At 49.5% G+C, this 18,633-nt stretch overlaps 1 protein-coding gene across 1 annotated transcript in view; it reads left to right on the top strand.

Moving 5' to 3' along the window:
- PDGFRB (platelet derived growth factor receptor beta) overlaps positions 1-18,633 on the top strand; it is a 237,670-nt gene that overhangs the window by 127,235 nt on the left and 91,802 nt on the right. Inside the window, exons 8-9 of the mRNA XM_078653581.1 lie at positions 232-347; positions 9,447-9,576. Coding sequence (XP_078509707.1) covers positions 232-347; positions 9,447-9,576 — 246 coding nt within the window. The remainder of the gene's footprint in view (positions 1-231; positions 348-9,446; positions 9,577-18,633) is intronic.

Raw genomic sequence — 18,633 nt, 5'->3', positions numbered from 1 at the left:
GGAGCGGCGGACGGCGAGAGAGAGAGCGAGAGAGAACGAGAGAGAGAGAAATCTGACGTTTTTACCCAACAAACCAGGGGCTCTTTCATTTCCAAAGTGGCAGAGTCAGGAAGCTACTGAGATGGCACCTTTTGTCTGCCAACCCCCAATAAATGTGTGGAATTTGTATTCTTATTATTTTGGACCATGTATCCCGATCAAGCATGTTCAGAAACTGTCTTTTTCTTCCAGGTATCACAGTAACTTGTCCCTCGTGCGAGTGAAGGAAGACGAAGGAGGACATTACAAACTTAAAGTTTTTAATGAAGATGACGCACAAGAGTTCTCCTTTCACCTTCAGATTAACGGTACACAACTAAGCATTTCTAGTCATTAAGGCATTCCAGCTCATATATACATTTCAGTCATCGCATAGGCTCAATATGGCACAGCGAAAGTAGAAGCAAAGTATACAAACAAATGAAGCTGTGTCGCAGTTCATACATCACAGAAACAACTTAGTGCAAGGAAGTTTACATTTAGTGGGAGGTCACGGTGGGGTGAGGATTCACACTGGATTAACCTCCATTCTGCCTATGCCTAGTCCATATTTATTTAATGTGAGCACTGAGGTTATCTGTGCAATTCACACTATCTCTCTCTCTCCCTGACCTACAGCCAGTGTAAATCTAGATTTCTTTCCACTTGCTACAAATACTGTATGGACCTCATTTATGAGGCCTTGCGTCAGGTTTGCACTTCCGATGCGTCACTTTTCGTGACGCATCGGCGGCATAAAACATGCCTCCTCTTTACAAAGTGACGCAACTAAGCAGATGCGTCACTTTGTAACCCCCTGCGCTATATTATACCTGCGTCAGGTATAATGTGTGCAGAGGGGGCGTTCCCCCACAAAAACCTCATAGAAGTGACGCAGTGAAATCTATGAGATTTCACTGCGTCACTTCTAGGACGCCGTTGCGTCAAAATCTTGCGCCTGCCTCACAGCAGGCGTAAGACTGACGCAGGCCCCATGTGAAAGGACGCATTGCTGGAGTTGCGTCACTTTTGTGACACACCCCAGCAATGCGTCACTTTTGCGCTTACAGATACGTCAGAAATACTGATGTATCTATAACTCCTTGCGACATGATGTGTCATACATTAAATATGACGCATCAGGTATGTCGCACGGAGTGCGCACTGAGAAGTGACGCATCGCTGCTTTCACGCAGCGATGCGTCATTTCTCATAAATGAGGCCCTATGTGTTTAAGAGTCTAAAGCCAGTGTATGTGTGAGGAAGACATGAAGAACCACACCCATGATTCTCTTCTCAAATCTCATAATCTGTGATAAATCTCATAAATCTGTGTGTGCCCAAATGTCACTTCTGAAATCTACAACAAACAGATGCTCCAAGGGTCGCATTATACATGTGGCACATTTTCCTATATTGAGCTGAGCTCCCAGCACAATGAAGGAACATACATCATATTATGATAAATGCCTTGCCCTCAGGGCAGCCGTGAACTTGCGCTGCCCTGGGCGCAGCGCATTCATGTGAAAAACAGAGCAGCTGCTTTGAAGCCGTTCCGTGTTTTCACAGTGACTGCACCCGCCTGCAAGTGGATGTCTGGGGGGTCCATAGGACCCCCTTTCTCTCCTCCAAAGGGCTGCTTCAAGGGGTGCCCTGACAGTGTGCCACCTTTTAAGTGGAGCACTGTCAGTGTACCTCCTGGGACCTTCTTTGCCTCTGCACCCGCATCTGTAATACGGCATTGGCAGAGATGCAAAGGAATTCTCGCATTTGCATGGGGCACGCCCCATGCAATTGAGGGAATGCCCAGTGAAGATAGGCTGGCGCTTAATGTGCGCCAGCGCTCTCAGTTTTACAGATGGGGCCGCACAAGCATCTGCGGGCCCATCTGTAATACCAAAGTGCCCCGGTGGTGCGCAAAGCGGGCGTCAATGCCTGTTGCATCCCGAGGGCACTTTGTGTAATACGGCCCAGCGTGGGCAACACAATCCATACCATATTCTGTGCTTCACAGAGACCGCTTGCTATTTATTTTCCCAAGCTCTCTACATAATTAAATTAAAACTCCCTTCCCATGGGTTGTAAGTGGAGTGCGTTCTAAGTGGGCAGTAAAATGACCCTACGTCACATTGTCCTTTGTGTAGAATTGGGAAGGGCCCTAGGCCTGCATGGTAGATAGCAGCAATGATGTGGACACAGACACCAGTTAGGGGTAGTGGGAATGGCCACAAGCACGTGCGCTTGGCCCCTTTTATTGGCAGCGTCATGTGACACCATGACGTCTGTGGTGGGTGGGTGTAAAGTGTGTTACATCACTCCTGAACACTAGACCGTGTTCATGCTAGGACTCTACATCCCTCCCATTTTTTTATCGCAAAAACCCACATACAGAAATCAACCTGTGGGAAAACAAACTGTATCAGGATGCAGTAAAGTGTTCAACTTCCGCTGAGTCCTTTTATCCGCCGCTGCTTGGAATCACAGATGATGTTCAATCTGCTGCGGGGAACATCAGTTCACAGTGACACCGGTTTGGGGGTGCTCGATGGAACCAGTCTATTGACGACTCTGCGACAAGATTGTCCTCACAGTCCTTCTTTTACTCACTTCCATGGCGACGGGTGCAGTTAGAGTTCTTGTCGTTCGCCGGGGAATAATACACGATTTCCGGTCTCGGCCTTAGCTTCCACTGTAGTCTGTGTCCTACTTGGCAAAAGGCAGATCCGTTGCAAGGCATCCCTCTCACTAGGATGACCCCTCTCGTCGGTGTTCCCCTGCCACGGGATATCCTTGAGGTCCTCTTTCTCGGATTTGCGCTGGGCTGGATGTGCCACATCAGGTTGCTCCTGCGCCGCCGTCAGTGGGGGTATGGAGCAGACGATGTGCCTCACCTCAGATTCCGCAGCCTCGTCCCGAGGTAGCTGTTGGTTTCTGTCTTTGCTTGCGATGTCTTCGCCCTCCCCGGACCTTTCGGATGGGCGTCGGAGGACCGTCTCTCGTCGCGGGGACTGCGTCCCGGAGGCCTCTGCCCCTGAGTCACCACGGCTGGCATGTGTCCAGTGTCCGTGTGACCCCAAAGGTGGATGTAACAAACGGTCTCGCTTGCTCCTCTCCGCAGATCCTGGGTGTGCGGAAACATCGTCTCTCAGCTGGTCTTCTTTGCCACTGGTGTTCTTCCGGCCTCGTGTTCCTCGCACCGTTGTCCTGGCACTTGTCGCCTTCCTTCTCTTCGGGAGTGAGTGGTCTTCCTGCACTCCTCTCTCTTTCCTTAGTTGTTTCCCTGTGGGGACGTTGCTTCGCACTGACTTCTCCTTCTACTCTTAACTGTGGCAACAGGCCACATGGATATGCTTCCTTCCTTTTCACGGTGGCAGACGTGCCACTCAGATCTCTCCTTTTCTTCCTTCCTTTTCACAGTGGCAGACGTGCCACTCAGATCTCTTCTTTTCTTTCTTCCTTTTCGCAGTGGCAGATGTGCCACACGGATCTCTTCTTTTCTTCCTTCCTTTTCGCGGTGGCAGAGGTGCCACTCAGATCTCTCCTTTTCTTCCTCCAGCATCGCGACATCACTTGGTCCGATCTTGTGTCTTCTCTCCTGACCTGGGCCCTCCATGCAGTGCGCGCACTCTGCATGTGCACCCCGGGTCTTGTCCCCGTCGGGGACACTTTCTCCTTCTTCCTCAGCAGCCAGAGTTGGTGTCGCGAACCTTCCTTTCTTGATGTTTTCTTTTCTTGATACTTGTTGGTGACGTTCGGGGGTCCACGTCCGGAGACCTTTTCATGGTTGAACGCCCTGGACCGGTTGGTGGTCCACTTCTGCCGATGCCTGGCAGGTTGCTTTCGGTCGTCCTGTCGGACTTTGCGCTACAACAGTTCCTGGGGACCCGTTGTGGGTCAGCACTTGATGGGCGATCATTCTGCGGATCGGCTCCTGGGAGGCGCCATGGATCTGTCGCGGGTCGGCACTTGATGGGCGATCGTTCTGCGGATCGGCTCCTTGGAGGCGCCATGTCGTGGGGTCGTCCGCGAAGATTGTTCTGCGCGATGGCGCTGCATGCATTCTTCTTTCTGCTTGCGGCGGCTGTGCGTTGCCACGTGGCGCGTTGATTGCGCACTTACTGTTCAGGGTTCTGGGACGCCTGTTGCGTGACGTTGGGTACTTGCTGCTTTGGCTGTCGTCAGGTACTTGATGCTTCGGACCGTTGGCGGGAGTAGTTGATGCTGCGGTGAGCGCCTATGGCCACAAGGCGTCGCTGCTCTCTCCGTCCTTTGATCGCGGCAGTCTTTTCCCTGGCCGTTCTTCCGGTGCTTGGCAGTCGTTTCCTCCAGACGTCCTGTGAGTGCTTGGATGCTTAGTGAGGCATTGATGCCTCTTCCCACGTCGCGTTGGAAGTGGCTGGTGCCGACTCCTTGCTGGTGTTTGTGGGTGTCTTCTGCGTGGTTGCGCCCTTACTCGCTGCGCAGTCGTAAATTCTCCTTAGGGGCGTTGTTTGGTCTTAGTCTGTTACCCCTTGCTATTGCGGAATGGACTTGTAGTGTGCAGTGCTTGTTGTCTTGCCTATTGATGCAGGTGCCCTTTTCCTCTCTGGCCACTAGATGGCGGTAGACTTCACTTTTGCAGCAGCTTGCTTTGCTAAATACCTTCTTCCCTGACCTTGCACTCTATCATCCATCCCTCAGTGCAATCGTGGGGCTGGAGCTGCTGCTGATGCACAGTGAGTCTCTTTCCTTCTTTGGGGCAGATTTCCTGTGGAATGCACTGCTGTGCTTAAGGTGTTCTGCACACTTCTCTTTGGGGCAGGTTTGCGGTGTAAGGCACTGTTGTGCTTAAAATGATCTGCACCAAGGGGGGGGTTCGTGCCGGGTGCACCGGCACTTTCATTTCATGTCTCTGTGAGGGCACATGTGGACTCGGCGGCTCCTGGCCTCATGCAGGCTCTGTAGACCTCCCCACCCTCCTCGCTCGCGGCAGCCTCCGGCAGTCCTCATGCGGGCGGGGGGGGGAGAAATGGTGATGTTTCCCCCGCAGGCAGGGGAAGCGCGTCGCCCCCTTCACTCCTCGCTGGGTGGGGGCACTTGAGGCAGGCCGCGGGTAGGCTCCGCCGGCTCTGCCTATATAAACGCTGGTACTCCTCCGGCCCTGCAGACTCTGCTCTCCGGTCTCCCGCCGCAGCAGCTTCTACTCGCACACGCTGCGCGGCGGAGACCTGCCACGGACATCGTTTCTTTCCTCTCGGGGATGCCACCGGCAGGCCGCGGGTGGGCTCCGCTTGGTCTTGCTTCGCTGGGGGGCTACCGGCGGGCCGCGGGTGGGCTCCGCTGGCCCGGATCACGTTGCGAGGGGGGTCGGGAGGCGGTTAGCTACTCCGCTCCCTCCCCCTCGTTGTTTTTGGTGATTGCGGGGCCGGCCACACTTTATTTCACGCCGTCTTCAGTCTCTGTGCCCCGCCGCTTCTAAGCACACACGCGGCGGGGGCAGGGGACGACTCGGGCAGGCCGCGGGTAGGCTCCGCTGGTCCTGCTTATGCATTGGCACAGTTAATGGCGGGCGCTTCGCCCCTGGGGCTCACCTTCGGCCGGCGGGCCAGATGCTTTGTCGCGGTCGTGGCGGGTGGGCTCCGCCCGGCCCGTGCACCTCTCCGGTGGGGGTTTTCAGCCTCGCGGCCGTCGCAGGTGGGCACTGGGCGGTCCGCTCTTTCTTGGTGGCGGTCGACGCGGGTGGGCTCCGGTCGGCTTGCTGTGGGGCTCGGATGTGCCCACCGGCTTCTCGGCGCGCTGCGCCCTGCTGCAGGGGATGCCCTCTAGGCGGGCAGCTCTCTTCCCCTTTTTCTTGTTTTTGAGCTGTGGGTAGTGGCACGCCTGGGCTGCACTACCGGCCTCGTCGCCAGTGTAGAATTGGGAAGGGCCCTAGGCCCGCATGGTAGATAGCAGCAATGATTTGGACACAGACACCAGTTAGGGGTAGTGGGAATGGCCACAAGCACGTGCGCTTGGCCCCTTTTATTGGCAGCGTCATGTGACACCATGACGTCTGTGGTGGGTGGGTGTAAAGTGTGTTACATCACTCCTGAACACTAGACCGTGTTCATGCTAGGACTCTACACTTTGTAATGTGCCTACAGGGTGCTGATATTCCTGATGACAAATATAATCCATATTAGAATCTTTAAACAAGCTCCAAAAACAATTTCATATCTTAGATGGGCACCAAAAACGTCTATAGTTCTCCTTGCCAAACAGAATATAGCCACTGTGTGCTCTAGTTGGCCACCCAAACGTTTACCGTAGCAAGATTTCCTGCTGCCACAGACTATGGACAAAGTGTGCTACAAGTATAGTGCAGTTATACCCCAAAATGTGGTTCCCTTCTCAAACTTGGCACAATTGTTCATTACCAGTATCCATGCTGGGTTCTCATCTTTCCAAGTTAAAGTTCTAGGAGGTTGTAAGTTCTGTGCTTCTGTAATATTTATGCAAATTGTCACTTACTGCTAAGCGCGCCAGCCAGCCATTCACTTGTGCGAGGAGAAAGGAGGAGGACACCGCTCTGCTGCTCTGCAGCCGGCTTGTTTGCAGGCGGGCAGTTTCATCTTGAGCCCCACAGAGCCCGCAGCGCCCCCGCGGCCCCCTACAGAGCCTCGCTGCAGGTTTTCCACCCCGGAGAGGCGGACTTGCAGACACAGATACGGACATGTGAAATAGGCTGTACAGGCTAAGCAGGCTGTACAGGTTAAGAGGCGAGTGAACGAGCCGGAGGTGAGAGGGGTGCTTCTGGCCTCCGAGGTCCCTCTACGCCGCCGCTTTCTTTTGCTCCGTTGTGTGAGCATTCACGAATACAGCGTTTGCGCCTGTTTGTGCCCTTCTGAGCTCCCCTGGCCGGGGCCCGCGGCAGGTGAGAAGGGAGGAACGGAGAGAGAAACTGAACGAAAGCCGCCGCAGCTGGGCAAATTTGTAAGCACATGCTTTGTTGTTTGTTTAAAGCAACATCAACAAGTGTAGCCGTTAGCTGGTGAGTTGATGGGTCTGGTCACCGCTGCACACAATATGAAATATGCTTTGAAGAAAATGTAGGGATCCGGCAGCCAAAACGGAATAATAAACTTTTGTTTTTGTGCAATATGCTGCTTCTGGGATTGGATTGATCATGTGCTCCGGCAGTCAGCGAATTTGCAATACTTCCTGAGACATTTCTAGACTTTGTAAGCTTCTCTGGAATACTAAAGATTACCAACTGTTGAGCGGCAAAATATAGCTGTGCACATCTTGGTGAATATCCTGGTGACTATCTGAGCGGGAGGCTCCTGTATCTGCTCCGTGGGGCCACCTTCTGACTTGCGCCCCATACCCTAGCGCTTCTCTGTCCCCGCCATCGCCGCCGCTGCCAGGACACCGCAGCGCAGCGCGGCAGCCAGGGACAGGGAACTACACCCCCCAGGAACCTCAGCGGCTGGACGCCGCCTCCACCAACCAGGGTGCGCCCGAAGGCGCTTTAAAGGATGGACTGCCCTCCGCGTCGCGGGTAGCGCCGGGAGAAGCCCGGGACAAGCTCGGGACAAGGGCGGGTCCATCTAAGGCCATCATAGGCCAGAGGAGGCCGGGTCATCCCCCTTGCTTTTGGTTTTGGTTTGATTACGTGCTATGAGGAACACTGACTCGAGGTACTTTACCAACTGACTATATTTGGTTTATGCCACGGGGTCTCGCCAAGGGTCACTGTTGCTCGACTCCCGATATTGTTTGTGTTCTGATTGTTACAAGCTGTTGCACTATGTCTTGCAAGGGGGTCTCTAGAAAACACTCCTTTGAGGGTGACTTGCTCAGGGGAAGAATGGACTATTATCTTAAGAGTGCTATATTGCCCATTGCTAGTGAATTGGAGAGACTAGAACGATCTCCAGCCTTGGTCAGTTCGCTTATTAAGGGTTCTCCCTCACAGTCTGCTGATTTAGCCCCAGCGATATCACTATTGGAAGAACTCAATCTAATGTGTAAAGCCTCGTATGCCCCTGTGAATATAGAAAATGTGTTAACTTCTGTTTCAATCTCCCCCATAGCTACGACTAGTCCTGGTCCCAGTCGTTCTTCCCAACCAACTCAGACCTTACAAGATACAACTCACCCAATATCATATTCCCTACCCACCGTCTCTACCCAGGTGTCCTCGGTCAAAAGGAAGAGAGATGAAGCTAACCAAACTGGCAGTCAGGTCAAGAAACAAAAATTAAACCTACACCGACTAGTACATAATACCCCAAGTACTGATACTCCGAAAGTACCTGTACAGGATTCCCTATTGTCCGCGCTTGAAAATATTATTAAATCTATTATATCCCCATTGCTTGATAAAATAACTAGCCTAGGGGATAGGCTTACGGGACTTGAAGAAGCAATAAAGGCTAATTCGCTACCTACAAAAACCTTGGGAGAACCAGTACAACTACAGCGCCCACCCCCTATAGAATCACCTGATTCTACTATACAAAACACAAACACCAGTAAACAAATAGCTGCCCCACCTATGAACACTTTAAAAAATTCTAAAGCAGCCACGATACCACAGCGCTCTTACCTCAGGGTTGGGCACAATAAAGAAATGCCATCTCAAAATAGATTAGTGGCTAGTCACGACACCATCCCACGTAAAACTAATCACCTTCATTTGCCTCCAGAAGCAGCTCCTATTGTGTCCGTCCTCGCAGGTATACCAGAACTCCCAAAGGGGAAACATGAAAAACAGCAGGATCTAAGGAACAAGGTAGTGTTCTGGCTAACTAAAAATAGGCCATTGCCCCCCAATATAGATGGCACTATACTAAGCGTCCGAAGGGTGGGCTGGCTAGGACCTCTTGTAAAAAATACTGTGGGCGATTTGGTCCTCGTAAAATTCAGCAATAAATATGTCGTCCCATACCTCAAATCTTGGTAGCCGCAAATAGGCGATGGTCCAATATCGACTTGGAGTCTAAGCGATTTTTACCCTAGATCTTTATATGTCCCGTTGCACCGCTAAGTAACTCAGAGTAACTTCTGGATGGCTAGAAGTGGTCCTGTACTGAATGGCCCCCTTTCTCCTTATTTTTATTTGATTTGTCCACTTTTTCTGTTTTCCAGTGATTAGCTGAATTCCTCTATTGATTTAATCATTTTTTTAAACGTTCGTAAATTTCTTGTGAGACGAAAAGTTTTTGATGTGTTAATGTATATATATGTGTTGTTGTTGCTTTTATGATTTTATATTGAAATCGAATAAAGCTAATCAAAGAGCAAAGAGCACTTACTGCATAAGTCTCGAAACGTGTTGGGGGAAAAGAAAACAGTTCACCACTTACCTAAAGGGCAAGCCACCAATTAGAAACGAAATTTTAGGTTTATTGAGACCTTTCACACTGTTGACCTGGCTCCCTCATGTCTTCTTCCCTTGGGAGCAGTGCCGGCCCAAGTCCTGCTGTTGAAAGATTTCCACCATGATGCCAGTGGAGGGCAGGTAGTTGTGACCTGTATCAGCAAAGGAATGCCCTTGCCGGAAATCTCGTGGTACACCTGCCGCGACATGAAGAGGTAAGGGATACTTGACACTTACTGTACCCAGATTTTGTTGTGCCATGAGCCTAAAATGCAATGTAACTATAGGATCTGCCACAATTTGTGTAAGACTATTTTAATGGCTTGAACTAATGTACTGATATTTGACCACACAGACCAGATTCTTAAGGCTTAGAAAAGCCAGTACTTCATCATTTTTGTTGCGGGTATTGGTGAATCAACTATTTTGGCCTATTTATAGGTCTCGGCTAGGCAGCGCATGCGCTGTCTATTTGAGAGATGCTGTATACACTATAGTGGGGGAAGCTCCACCCACTTTCCACCCATCTTTTTGATTGGCTTTAATTACAAATACTGCATTGTGATTGGTGCTTGGTTTCTTAGTCCCGCCTCCTGACTGCCATGATGACATTTTTGTCCTTCCATGGCTATCGGCCCCACTACTTAAAAAACTGTTTTGTTTCCCTACCTCTCCCTGTTCCCTCCCATAGTCAGTAATTTCTTAGACTGCCACCCTCCCCTCACCCCCTCCCGTTTGTGCCTTCTTTCAGGCGTGCACTGCTGTTTAAAATGAAATCGGTCTCGTGAAAATACGAGTACGATTGCATTTTCAATGCTTGTTTGTAATTTCATTGGTGGGTGAATTGGCACTCTTTGTCTCACATGCAACCGATGTCTTACATCGTACGCATGCGTGACAAAACTACAGGCCGGGTTCGCTAAGGAGAGGAGCCGGAGGGTCGCCTAGCAACCAGGACTCCTGCGCCCACGTCACCACTATATAAAGCAGAAGTCTCGTCCCTGCCGACTCATTACCACCTTGCTTCCCATTATTTCCACCCACTCCCCAGCTTCTCTCCTGGGACGTCACTTTCCTCCCTCATTGCTCTATGAGAAAAATTGAAAGCAAGTTGTGGTGCGTCGGTTAAACAAAGCGCTGCTCGCCATGATACCGTGGTCAGGCACCGGCTGACCCAGAGCGCGCCACAAAATGCAGGCATTTCGATGTATTACGTGTTGAGCTCCCCCACCCTCATTCCCCCCAACCCTCCCTCCTCCCAGCACTCGTTAAGTATGCAGATTGGTATCCGAGTGTGAGACAAACAGCAAACAGCTGTTCAAGTTATTCTGCTCCAGCTTCCACCATAAAACAGGAAGTTTGCTCGCTGGCCTTTGTCCATGCAGTTTTCGCAGAGTTTATGGCTACCCTGATATTATCTTTATTCGGGTGGGTTCTGCTTTGAGAAGGTCAGAAGCGCTCCTGACTATTGGTGACTGGAATGCAGACCCAATCCAAGGAGCGCGAGCTAATTTTCTCTCCCCTCGCACTCCGATATTAAGATGAGGGTAGGATGCACCATGAGGATTAGCGCCTACTCCCTGCCATAGTGCCTTGTCTCCGACCATCCAAGTGCTATCCCCAGCCCGGAAGGGGTCTCAACTGTTAAGTTCTTTGGGGTGGTTGTCCCCTACCTCCTTCTCCTAAAGTGCACAGAATGCCTCATGCTAAAGGGTGTGTGCAGTGGCAGCGGATTTACACACATTTTGGTGTCTGCCTGAGGATGTGACATTACGGATGCGTCAGAGTCTGAAGGTTGAACCAATTCGACTCTGTTCCGAAGCTGTTGAACCATGTTGGTACCCAACCCGATCCTTTAAAGACGGCAAGCTGTTGACCCTTGGTGTGTGCCATCCTCCGAGGATACAGGCACCAACAGTCTGACTATTCCTGCCCTTTCTGCGTCTCTCGCCGGTCTTCTCGGAACAGCAGCCATGAGCGAACCATCTTAATGCATCAAGCCTGCCGGACATTAGCTTCTGCCTGTGTGGAGTAGACATTTCAAATTGCATTGCGTGTGGTGTTCGTGCGTGGTGCTATATTAACTGTCGTGTGGGGGTGGCCATTTCCCATGGTAACATACGTGGTACTGCATCAGTTTTAACATGGAGATAAATTGGGACCGGAGGCCTTTGCAACTAGGTAATAAAATGCAGCACCACGCCACATTAAAGGAGTCTGAGCTAAGGTTCTGCCTCATCCGCGTTTCTACGAGAAAAGGATACCCGGGACACCTGTTACAATGTATGTATGACGTTACAACGCATACTTTTACCACGCATACCTTTACAACGCGGTTTTTACCACGCATACCTTTACAACGCATAGCGCTTAGAGGTGCTGGATAGTGGTAAGTATAATTTTCTATTCCAACTCCAGTCCCCGTGGACACTAGGGAAGGTGTTGGATAGAAAATTAAACTTATTCCCTATCCTAGAGCGGCCCCCAGCGCAATGCGTTGTAATGGTTTGCGTTGTAATACCAGCCTTGTAATGGTATTGCGTGGTAAAAAATGCGTGGTAAAGGTTGTATACCGTTACAATGCATTCGACCTCTGTAAAGGGAGATCACTTCTTACCTATCAGCACCAAGTGTTTTGGGATCTTTCCTTCCTTTTATTCTCATTTTATTTATTTTTATTTAAAAGGTTTTATATAGCGCTACTGGACCCAGGAGTATCAGAGCGCTTTACAGACAGGTAAACATCTTGAAACACAATTACAGAGTGAATAAAACTAGCACGGGATAAAGGCATTTCGGTTAAACGAGGGAAATGAGGAAAGAGAGTAACTAAGGGATAAGTAAGGGAGATGGGGAAGGTTGAAAGATAGGAGAGTAAAGGCTAGAGGGAGAGGGGGAGAGACAATACAAAGGACGAGAGATGGGGTGGTTTGAGGAGAGTAAAAATGAGGAACGAATCATTATAGCGACGTTAGGTACCCCAATATTTGTTGAGAAGAAGCACCTTGAGTCTTTTTTTGAAGAGAGGGTAGGAGGAGTTGCAGCGGAGATCTTTGGGGAGAGAGTTCCAAATCGTAGGGGCACTACCAGAGAATGCACGTTATTGTGTCTTTTTACATTTGAGTCTCGGGGGGATGAGGAAAAGGGAGTTAGAGCTTCTCAAGGACCAGCTTTTTGTAGTTTGTCAGAGAGGTAAGAGGGGGTGTTTTGGTGAAGGGCTTTGTGAGTGATACATGCCATCTTGAAGGTGGATCTACCTTCAATTGGGAGCCAGTTAAGGTTTTTGAGGACAGGAGAAATATGATCAAATCGTTTACAGTCAGAGATAAGTTTGGCAGCCAGGTTGATAACAGATTTAATCAGGGTAAGGTGGACTTTTGGGGTGCCTACAAGGGTGGCTTTGCCAAAGTCAATTCTGGAAAGAACAAGAGATTGGACAACGATTTTGAAGTCATCAGCTGGAATGAAAGGTTTGATTTTTTTTAAGGTGGAGAAGGGAGAAGAGAGCACCTTTTGCAGCATTTTTAATGTGAGGGATGAGAGTAAGATTCTTATCAATGCTGATGCCCAGGGATTTGACAGAGTTAGAGGTGGAGAGGGAGCAGTTGAGAGCTTTGATATCATTGATCCAGAGTTGAATAGGCAGAGAACTGTTTTTGGGAGTGAAAAGGATTATTTCAGTTTTTTGGGGATCAGTTTGAGATGATTAAGATGGAACCAGGCTTGGACTTTATTCAAGGTATCATTGAGGAGAAGAATGTCATGGTGGGACTTGATCTTGTAATATAGTTGTGTGTCATCTGCATAGAGGTGGTAACTGATATTAGCATGTTTGAGAATAAGGGTGAGTGGTTCCATGAATAGATTAAATAGGGTTGGGGAAAGGATAGAGCCTTGTGGGACACCCAGTGAGACAGGTTGGGGTTTGGAGAGGCAGTGACTGAGTTTAATTTGTTGGGATCTATTTGGTGATATGAGGTGAACCATTGGTGAAGAATGTCCTCAAACCCAAAGCGGTCTTTGAGAGTATTAAGAAGGGTAGGATGGTGGACAGTATCAAATGCAGCAGAGAGGTCAAGGAGGATAAGGAGGGAGGATTCTCCTTTGTCAAGAGAGCGATGAATATCATCAGTAATACTGAGCATAGCACTTTCAGTGCTGCATCCTTTTCTAAAACCAGATTGGAAAACGTCGAGGAGATTGAAGGAAGTGATATGTTTGTCTAACTGGGATAGGACACATTTTTCAAGGGCTTTGGAGAGGAAGGGAAGATTAGAGATAGGGCGTAGATTGTTCAAGTCATTAGGGTCAGCAGTGGGGGTTTTGAGGATGGGGGAGATTTGACCTAGTTGAAGGGTAGCTGGGACACAACCAGTGGCAAGGAAGGAATTGATGATATTGGTCCAGATGGGGGCAATGATGTGTTTGAGTTCCTGAACCAACTGGGCGGGAAGAGGATCTTTGGTGTGTGAAGATGGTTTGAGTTTAGAGATGATGTTGAGGACGGTAGATTCAGATACTGGACAGAATTCACTCCAGGAGGCATTGTTTTTGGTAAGGGTGTTCTTAAAGATAGTCGGGTGGGGTAGAGTAGGGAGGGGTAGAGAGGGGTCGTGACACGAAGGGGAAGAGGAGCAAGGTGCAGTAGGAATGTTAGGGAGATGGTGTTGCCTGAGGGTAGATTGGAATGGGGGAGGGGGAAGAGAAGGATAGTTCAATCGAGTTGACTTTATTCGAAAAGAAGCTGGCGATTTCTTCGCATCTTTCAACAGTGGCTGGTATTTTAGGGGGACCAGAGGAAGTTTGTTTGTTTAACAATGTTAAAGAGTTCTCTGGGACAGTTTTTAGCCTGGTCAAGTTGCGAACGGAGGAAGGAGGCTTTTTCAGCGAAGATGTGCTTCTTGTATTTGGCTCTGGCATTTCTAAGGAATATCAGGTTATCAGGGGAGGGATGATTCCTCCATGAACGCTCAGACTTTCTGAGGGCCCGTCTTTCATTATTAATGTCGGAATTAAACCAGGATTTGGGAGGTATTTATTTTTGTTGTTTAAATTTGATTGGGGCAATTTGGTCAAGGGCTTGAAGGATAGAATTATTGTAATGTTCTTTTTTTGTTTTTTTGCAGAGTTTTATATAGCGCGAACTAGAACCGAACCGAATCAGTTATCAGAGCGCTTTACATAGCACCAGTTACGTTACATGAGGACACACTTTCATTTTAGGCACGGGCAGATTAAGTGATTTGCCCAGAATCACAGGGGGTTTTTGGCGTCGTTACCGAGACTCAAACCAAGTTCCCCAGGTCCGAGGTCGAGCGCCTTAGCCGTTAGGCCAACCCCTCTCCGCAGGAGAGGGGTTCAGTTAGGTTATTGGTGCTGTGAGAGGGGGGGAGGAGTAAGCGGGTTTTGATAGAGGATTCCAACTCGCCAGGGGGAATAAGGTGAAGATTACGAGTATGTTTCAAGGGTAAAGTGCCGATAGGGGTGGGGCGAGTAACAGAGCAGTTCAGAGTGAAGAGGATAAGGTGATGATTAGACCAGTCGACTGGAAGAATCGTTGAGAGAGAGGCCAGATCCTTGCTAGTTATAATAGCATCAAGGGTGGCGCCTTTAGAGTGAGTCGGGGATTGGCAGAGTTGTGTCAGGTCAGTAATGTCCATGATATCTTTAAGGAGGATGACAGACGGGTCATCATTTTTATTCCAGTGGATGTTCTAGTCGCCAAGAAAGAGATTCTTGGAGTGAGTAAGCAGAGATTGGGTGATAAGATCAGACAGCTCTTCGGTAAAGGGGATGGGATTGCCGGGGGGTGGTAGATAGTATGAAACGAATGGTGGGGGAGCCAGGAGCAGTAAGATCAGCGCAAAGGTATTCAAAGGTAGAAGGGTCCTGGAGATGAACTAGCGTGAGATTAAGTTCCTTTTTAAAGATTACGGCAAGGCCACCTCCTATTTGCTTTATTCTGTCTTTCCTAATGATGGAATATCCGGGAGGAGTGAGCAAGTCGAGGATAGGAGTCGAGTGGGGGTTGAGCCAGGTTTCAGTAACGAATGCAATGCCGATGTTTTTATTGAGAATGGTTTCCGCAATATCAGTCGCATGGCAAGATGTGGATCGGCAGTTAATCAACATGCAGTAGAGGGGTGAGGAGTCAGGGTATTGAGTGGAGGGATCAGGGAGGATAGATGTTAGTTGTTGAGGGGGTCTAGGTGATGTCGGGTAAAGGGGGAGTCGGCTCGTTCCTAAGAGAACTGGGATAGTAGACTGCGGGTAAGGGGGACTAGAGGACGAAGAGGGAGGGGGAGACGGGGGAGGTCGGGGATAAATTAACCTCCAAGGATATTGGGTATGCAGCATGTTGAGGAGTGGATATCATAGTTGCCGTGTAAGTTTGGGGTGCATTGGAAGGTTCAACGGGTTTGGGTGGGGTCAGGGAGTTTGTAGGGAGGGGTGGGCCATGTGAAGAGTACTCGATGTTACCAGTGCTAGGGGAGCTGCTGCTGGGGGAAGTGAGAGGGGAGCTGATGTGTGATGATATGCTGTTTAGTGACGGGACACATGTGCGTGCGTGATCAGAAGAGTGAGCTTTAGTAAGGAGTGAGACATCAGATCTGAGGGAGGAGAGTTCTGAAACAAGGGACGAAAGGATAAGTTCAACATTAAGGAGTGATAGTGTAAGAAGTGAGGAGTGGAGTGGATCAAAAGTTTTTGGGAGAAGTGAAGAGTAGGAGTTATCAAGGAGAGGGGGATTAGGGAGAGGAAGTGGGGGTAACCTGGGGGGGAGGAGGAGGGAGTTATGATGGGTGGGAAGTTTTGTATTGGGGAGGGGGGGCAAGGAGATAGGAGTGGTTGGGGCATTGGGTTTAAGAAAATAGTTTGTTAAATGAGGAGGAGGGATAGTGCAGGATGTAGTAGTAGGTGTATTGAGGATTGCAGGAGTGATCAAAGGAGTGTGAGATTAAATAGTCAGCGTAGGAGATGTGAGGGTTACTGGGGGAGTATGGGGGTGATTAGACGAGGGGGGAGAGGATAAAGTGCATCCATAGGGGGGTGTTACGGGAGTCAGAAGGAGAGAGGTGAATGGACGGAGGTGTATTATTGAGAAGAGGGGGTATAGGGGGGTCCGTGAGAGAGGCTGGAGTAGACAAGGGAGAGTTGTAAGAAGAGGAGGATGGAGGGAGTTTGTTAAGGGGGAGATCACAAGGAGTGGAGTGTTCGGTAGAGCTTAAAGACTGCAGGATTATAGGGGAGGCAGGAGTAAGCGTGCAGGTAACAGGAGTATCAAAGAAGTTTGAAGGCTTAAGAGAAGTGAGTGGAGTGGACCCTAATTGAGAGAGGCAGAGGGCAGGGAGGTGGGAGGAGGATGGGGGGCAGGGGAGGAAGAAGATAGGGTGTGGGGACAGGTGGATAGGCGTGGTGCTGGGAGATAGGGGGGTGAGGGAGCGGGGACATAAGTGTGGAGGCAAGGATGGAAGAGGGTGGTGTTGGGGTAAAGAGGGGTGGGGGATCGAGGGCATAGGGGTGAGGGGTGTGGATGGAAGATGGAGGTGCTGGGGGATAGAGGAGTGAGGGAGTGGGGGTGTAGGGTTGGGAGGCAAGGATGGAAGAGGGTGGTGTTGAGGGATAGAGGGGTGAGGGAGCGAGGACGTATGGGTGGGAGTCAAGGATGAAAGAGGGTGGGGAAGGGAGAGTGGGGGGTAGGGGGGGTGAGAATCATTGGTGGAGGTGGATGGGAGAGAGGCAGAAAAACTAGGTGATTGGGAGATAAGGGCGTCGTTACCGGTTATACAGTTAAGAGTAGGGGTGGTTAGTAGTGATTGAGAGAGAACATCATGGATAGTGGAAGAGGAAGGGGAGACAGTAAGGAGAGATAAGGGGGAACGTGGGTGGAGGGAGTCAGTGCTGGTAATAAAGCAGTCCGCTAGGGAGGACTGCTGCGGTTGAGTGTGGGCAACAGGGCTGGGTGGAAGAGTGGGTGAACCAGAGAGGAGGGAACGTGGGGCTGGGGGGTGTAGGGTGTCAATGCTAGTCACGGTATTGAGAGTTCGAGTAGTCAGTGTAGTTTGGTTGTAGACAACAACGTTGGGAGAGGTTGTAGGTAAATCAGAGAGAAGAGTTAGGGGGGTAGGAGGCAAGGGGGGGATGATGGAACTAGGACATGAGGGGGTAGGAGGGGGGGTTCAGGGACTGATCGAGGGATTGGGATAAGGCACTAAAGTGGAGTTCGAAGATGTAGAGGTGATTTTCAGACGCTTGGATGAGAATATTACCAGATTTGAAGATGGAAATATCAATTTCTCCAGGAAAGGAAGAGGAGGGGGTGGTGGAGAGTTTTAGACCGTAAGGAATATTGTGAGAGTTAGTGATAGGGAGGTGCTGAAGAAATAGTTTTTTTTCATTTGGAAGGGCGTTTGGAGAAGAAGATGTAGTTGGTGATTAAGGAGGAGTTAAGTGTATTATGGTAATCAGCAAATAAGGTTTCGGGGTGGAGACTGAGGAGTTTGTGTTTGAAATGTTTCTTACCATGCTTGAAGAGGTGGGAAGGGTAGAGGATAGACCAGGAATTGGGGCCAAGTTTCGATATAGGTGATACTGAGGAAGAAGGGGAAAGAGAGAGGGGAGGCATGATTAGGAGAGAATGGAGAGAGAGAAGCACGCAGATTAAACCATTAGAGTAATCAGAACAGGAAAATAGAAAGGCGGAACTATGGAAGAGAGAGAACGGAGAGAGAGAAGGAGCACGCAGATTAAACCATAAGATTAATCAGAACAGGAAAATAGAGAGGCGGAAATATGGAAGAGGAACATTAAGCCAAAGCAAAATTACAAAGAAATGCGGGAGAACAAAATAAGAGAACAACCAAGGGGGGACAACATAATCAGATCAAATAAACAACCCTAGACAGCATAGTTAAATAAAATAAACAACAATAATAGAACACGTCGAAATGTACATGCAGAGGGGTTGTGTTTAGAATAAATACATATAGTTTTGATATAAACCTTGTGTGGTGTCCTTTCATGTGGTATTCAAGGGATTATACATAGTAAAACAACTAGCTCCATATGCTCTCTGAAGTCTTAGCCTATTGCCTGCTGGTCCAGGCTACACTAGGATAGCTATCTATAAGGTTGTTTTAACAGCCACCATCAAGAAGGGTCGAATTAGACTGGTGCAAGGTGCCCACTAGAGCTAGTGGACATCATATGTCAGGCTAACCCCGGCACTCAAAGAACTCGAATGGCTCCCTGCGGAAATGCGAAGTACCTTC

Source organism: Lissotriton helveticus, chromosome 7, assembly GCF_964261635.1.
Source record: "Lissotriton helveticus chromosome 7, aLisHel1.1, whole genome shotgun sequence".
NCBI classification, from domain to species: Eukaryota; Metazoa; Chordata; class Amphibia; order Caudata; family Salamandridae; genus Lissotriton; species Lissotriton helveticus.
The sequence above is the reverse complement of the archived record's forward strand: the minus strand, read 5'-3'. Positions and strand labels throughout refer to the sequence as shown.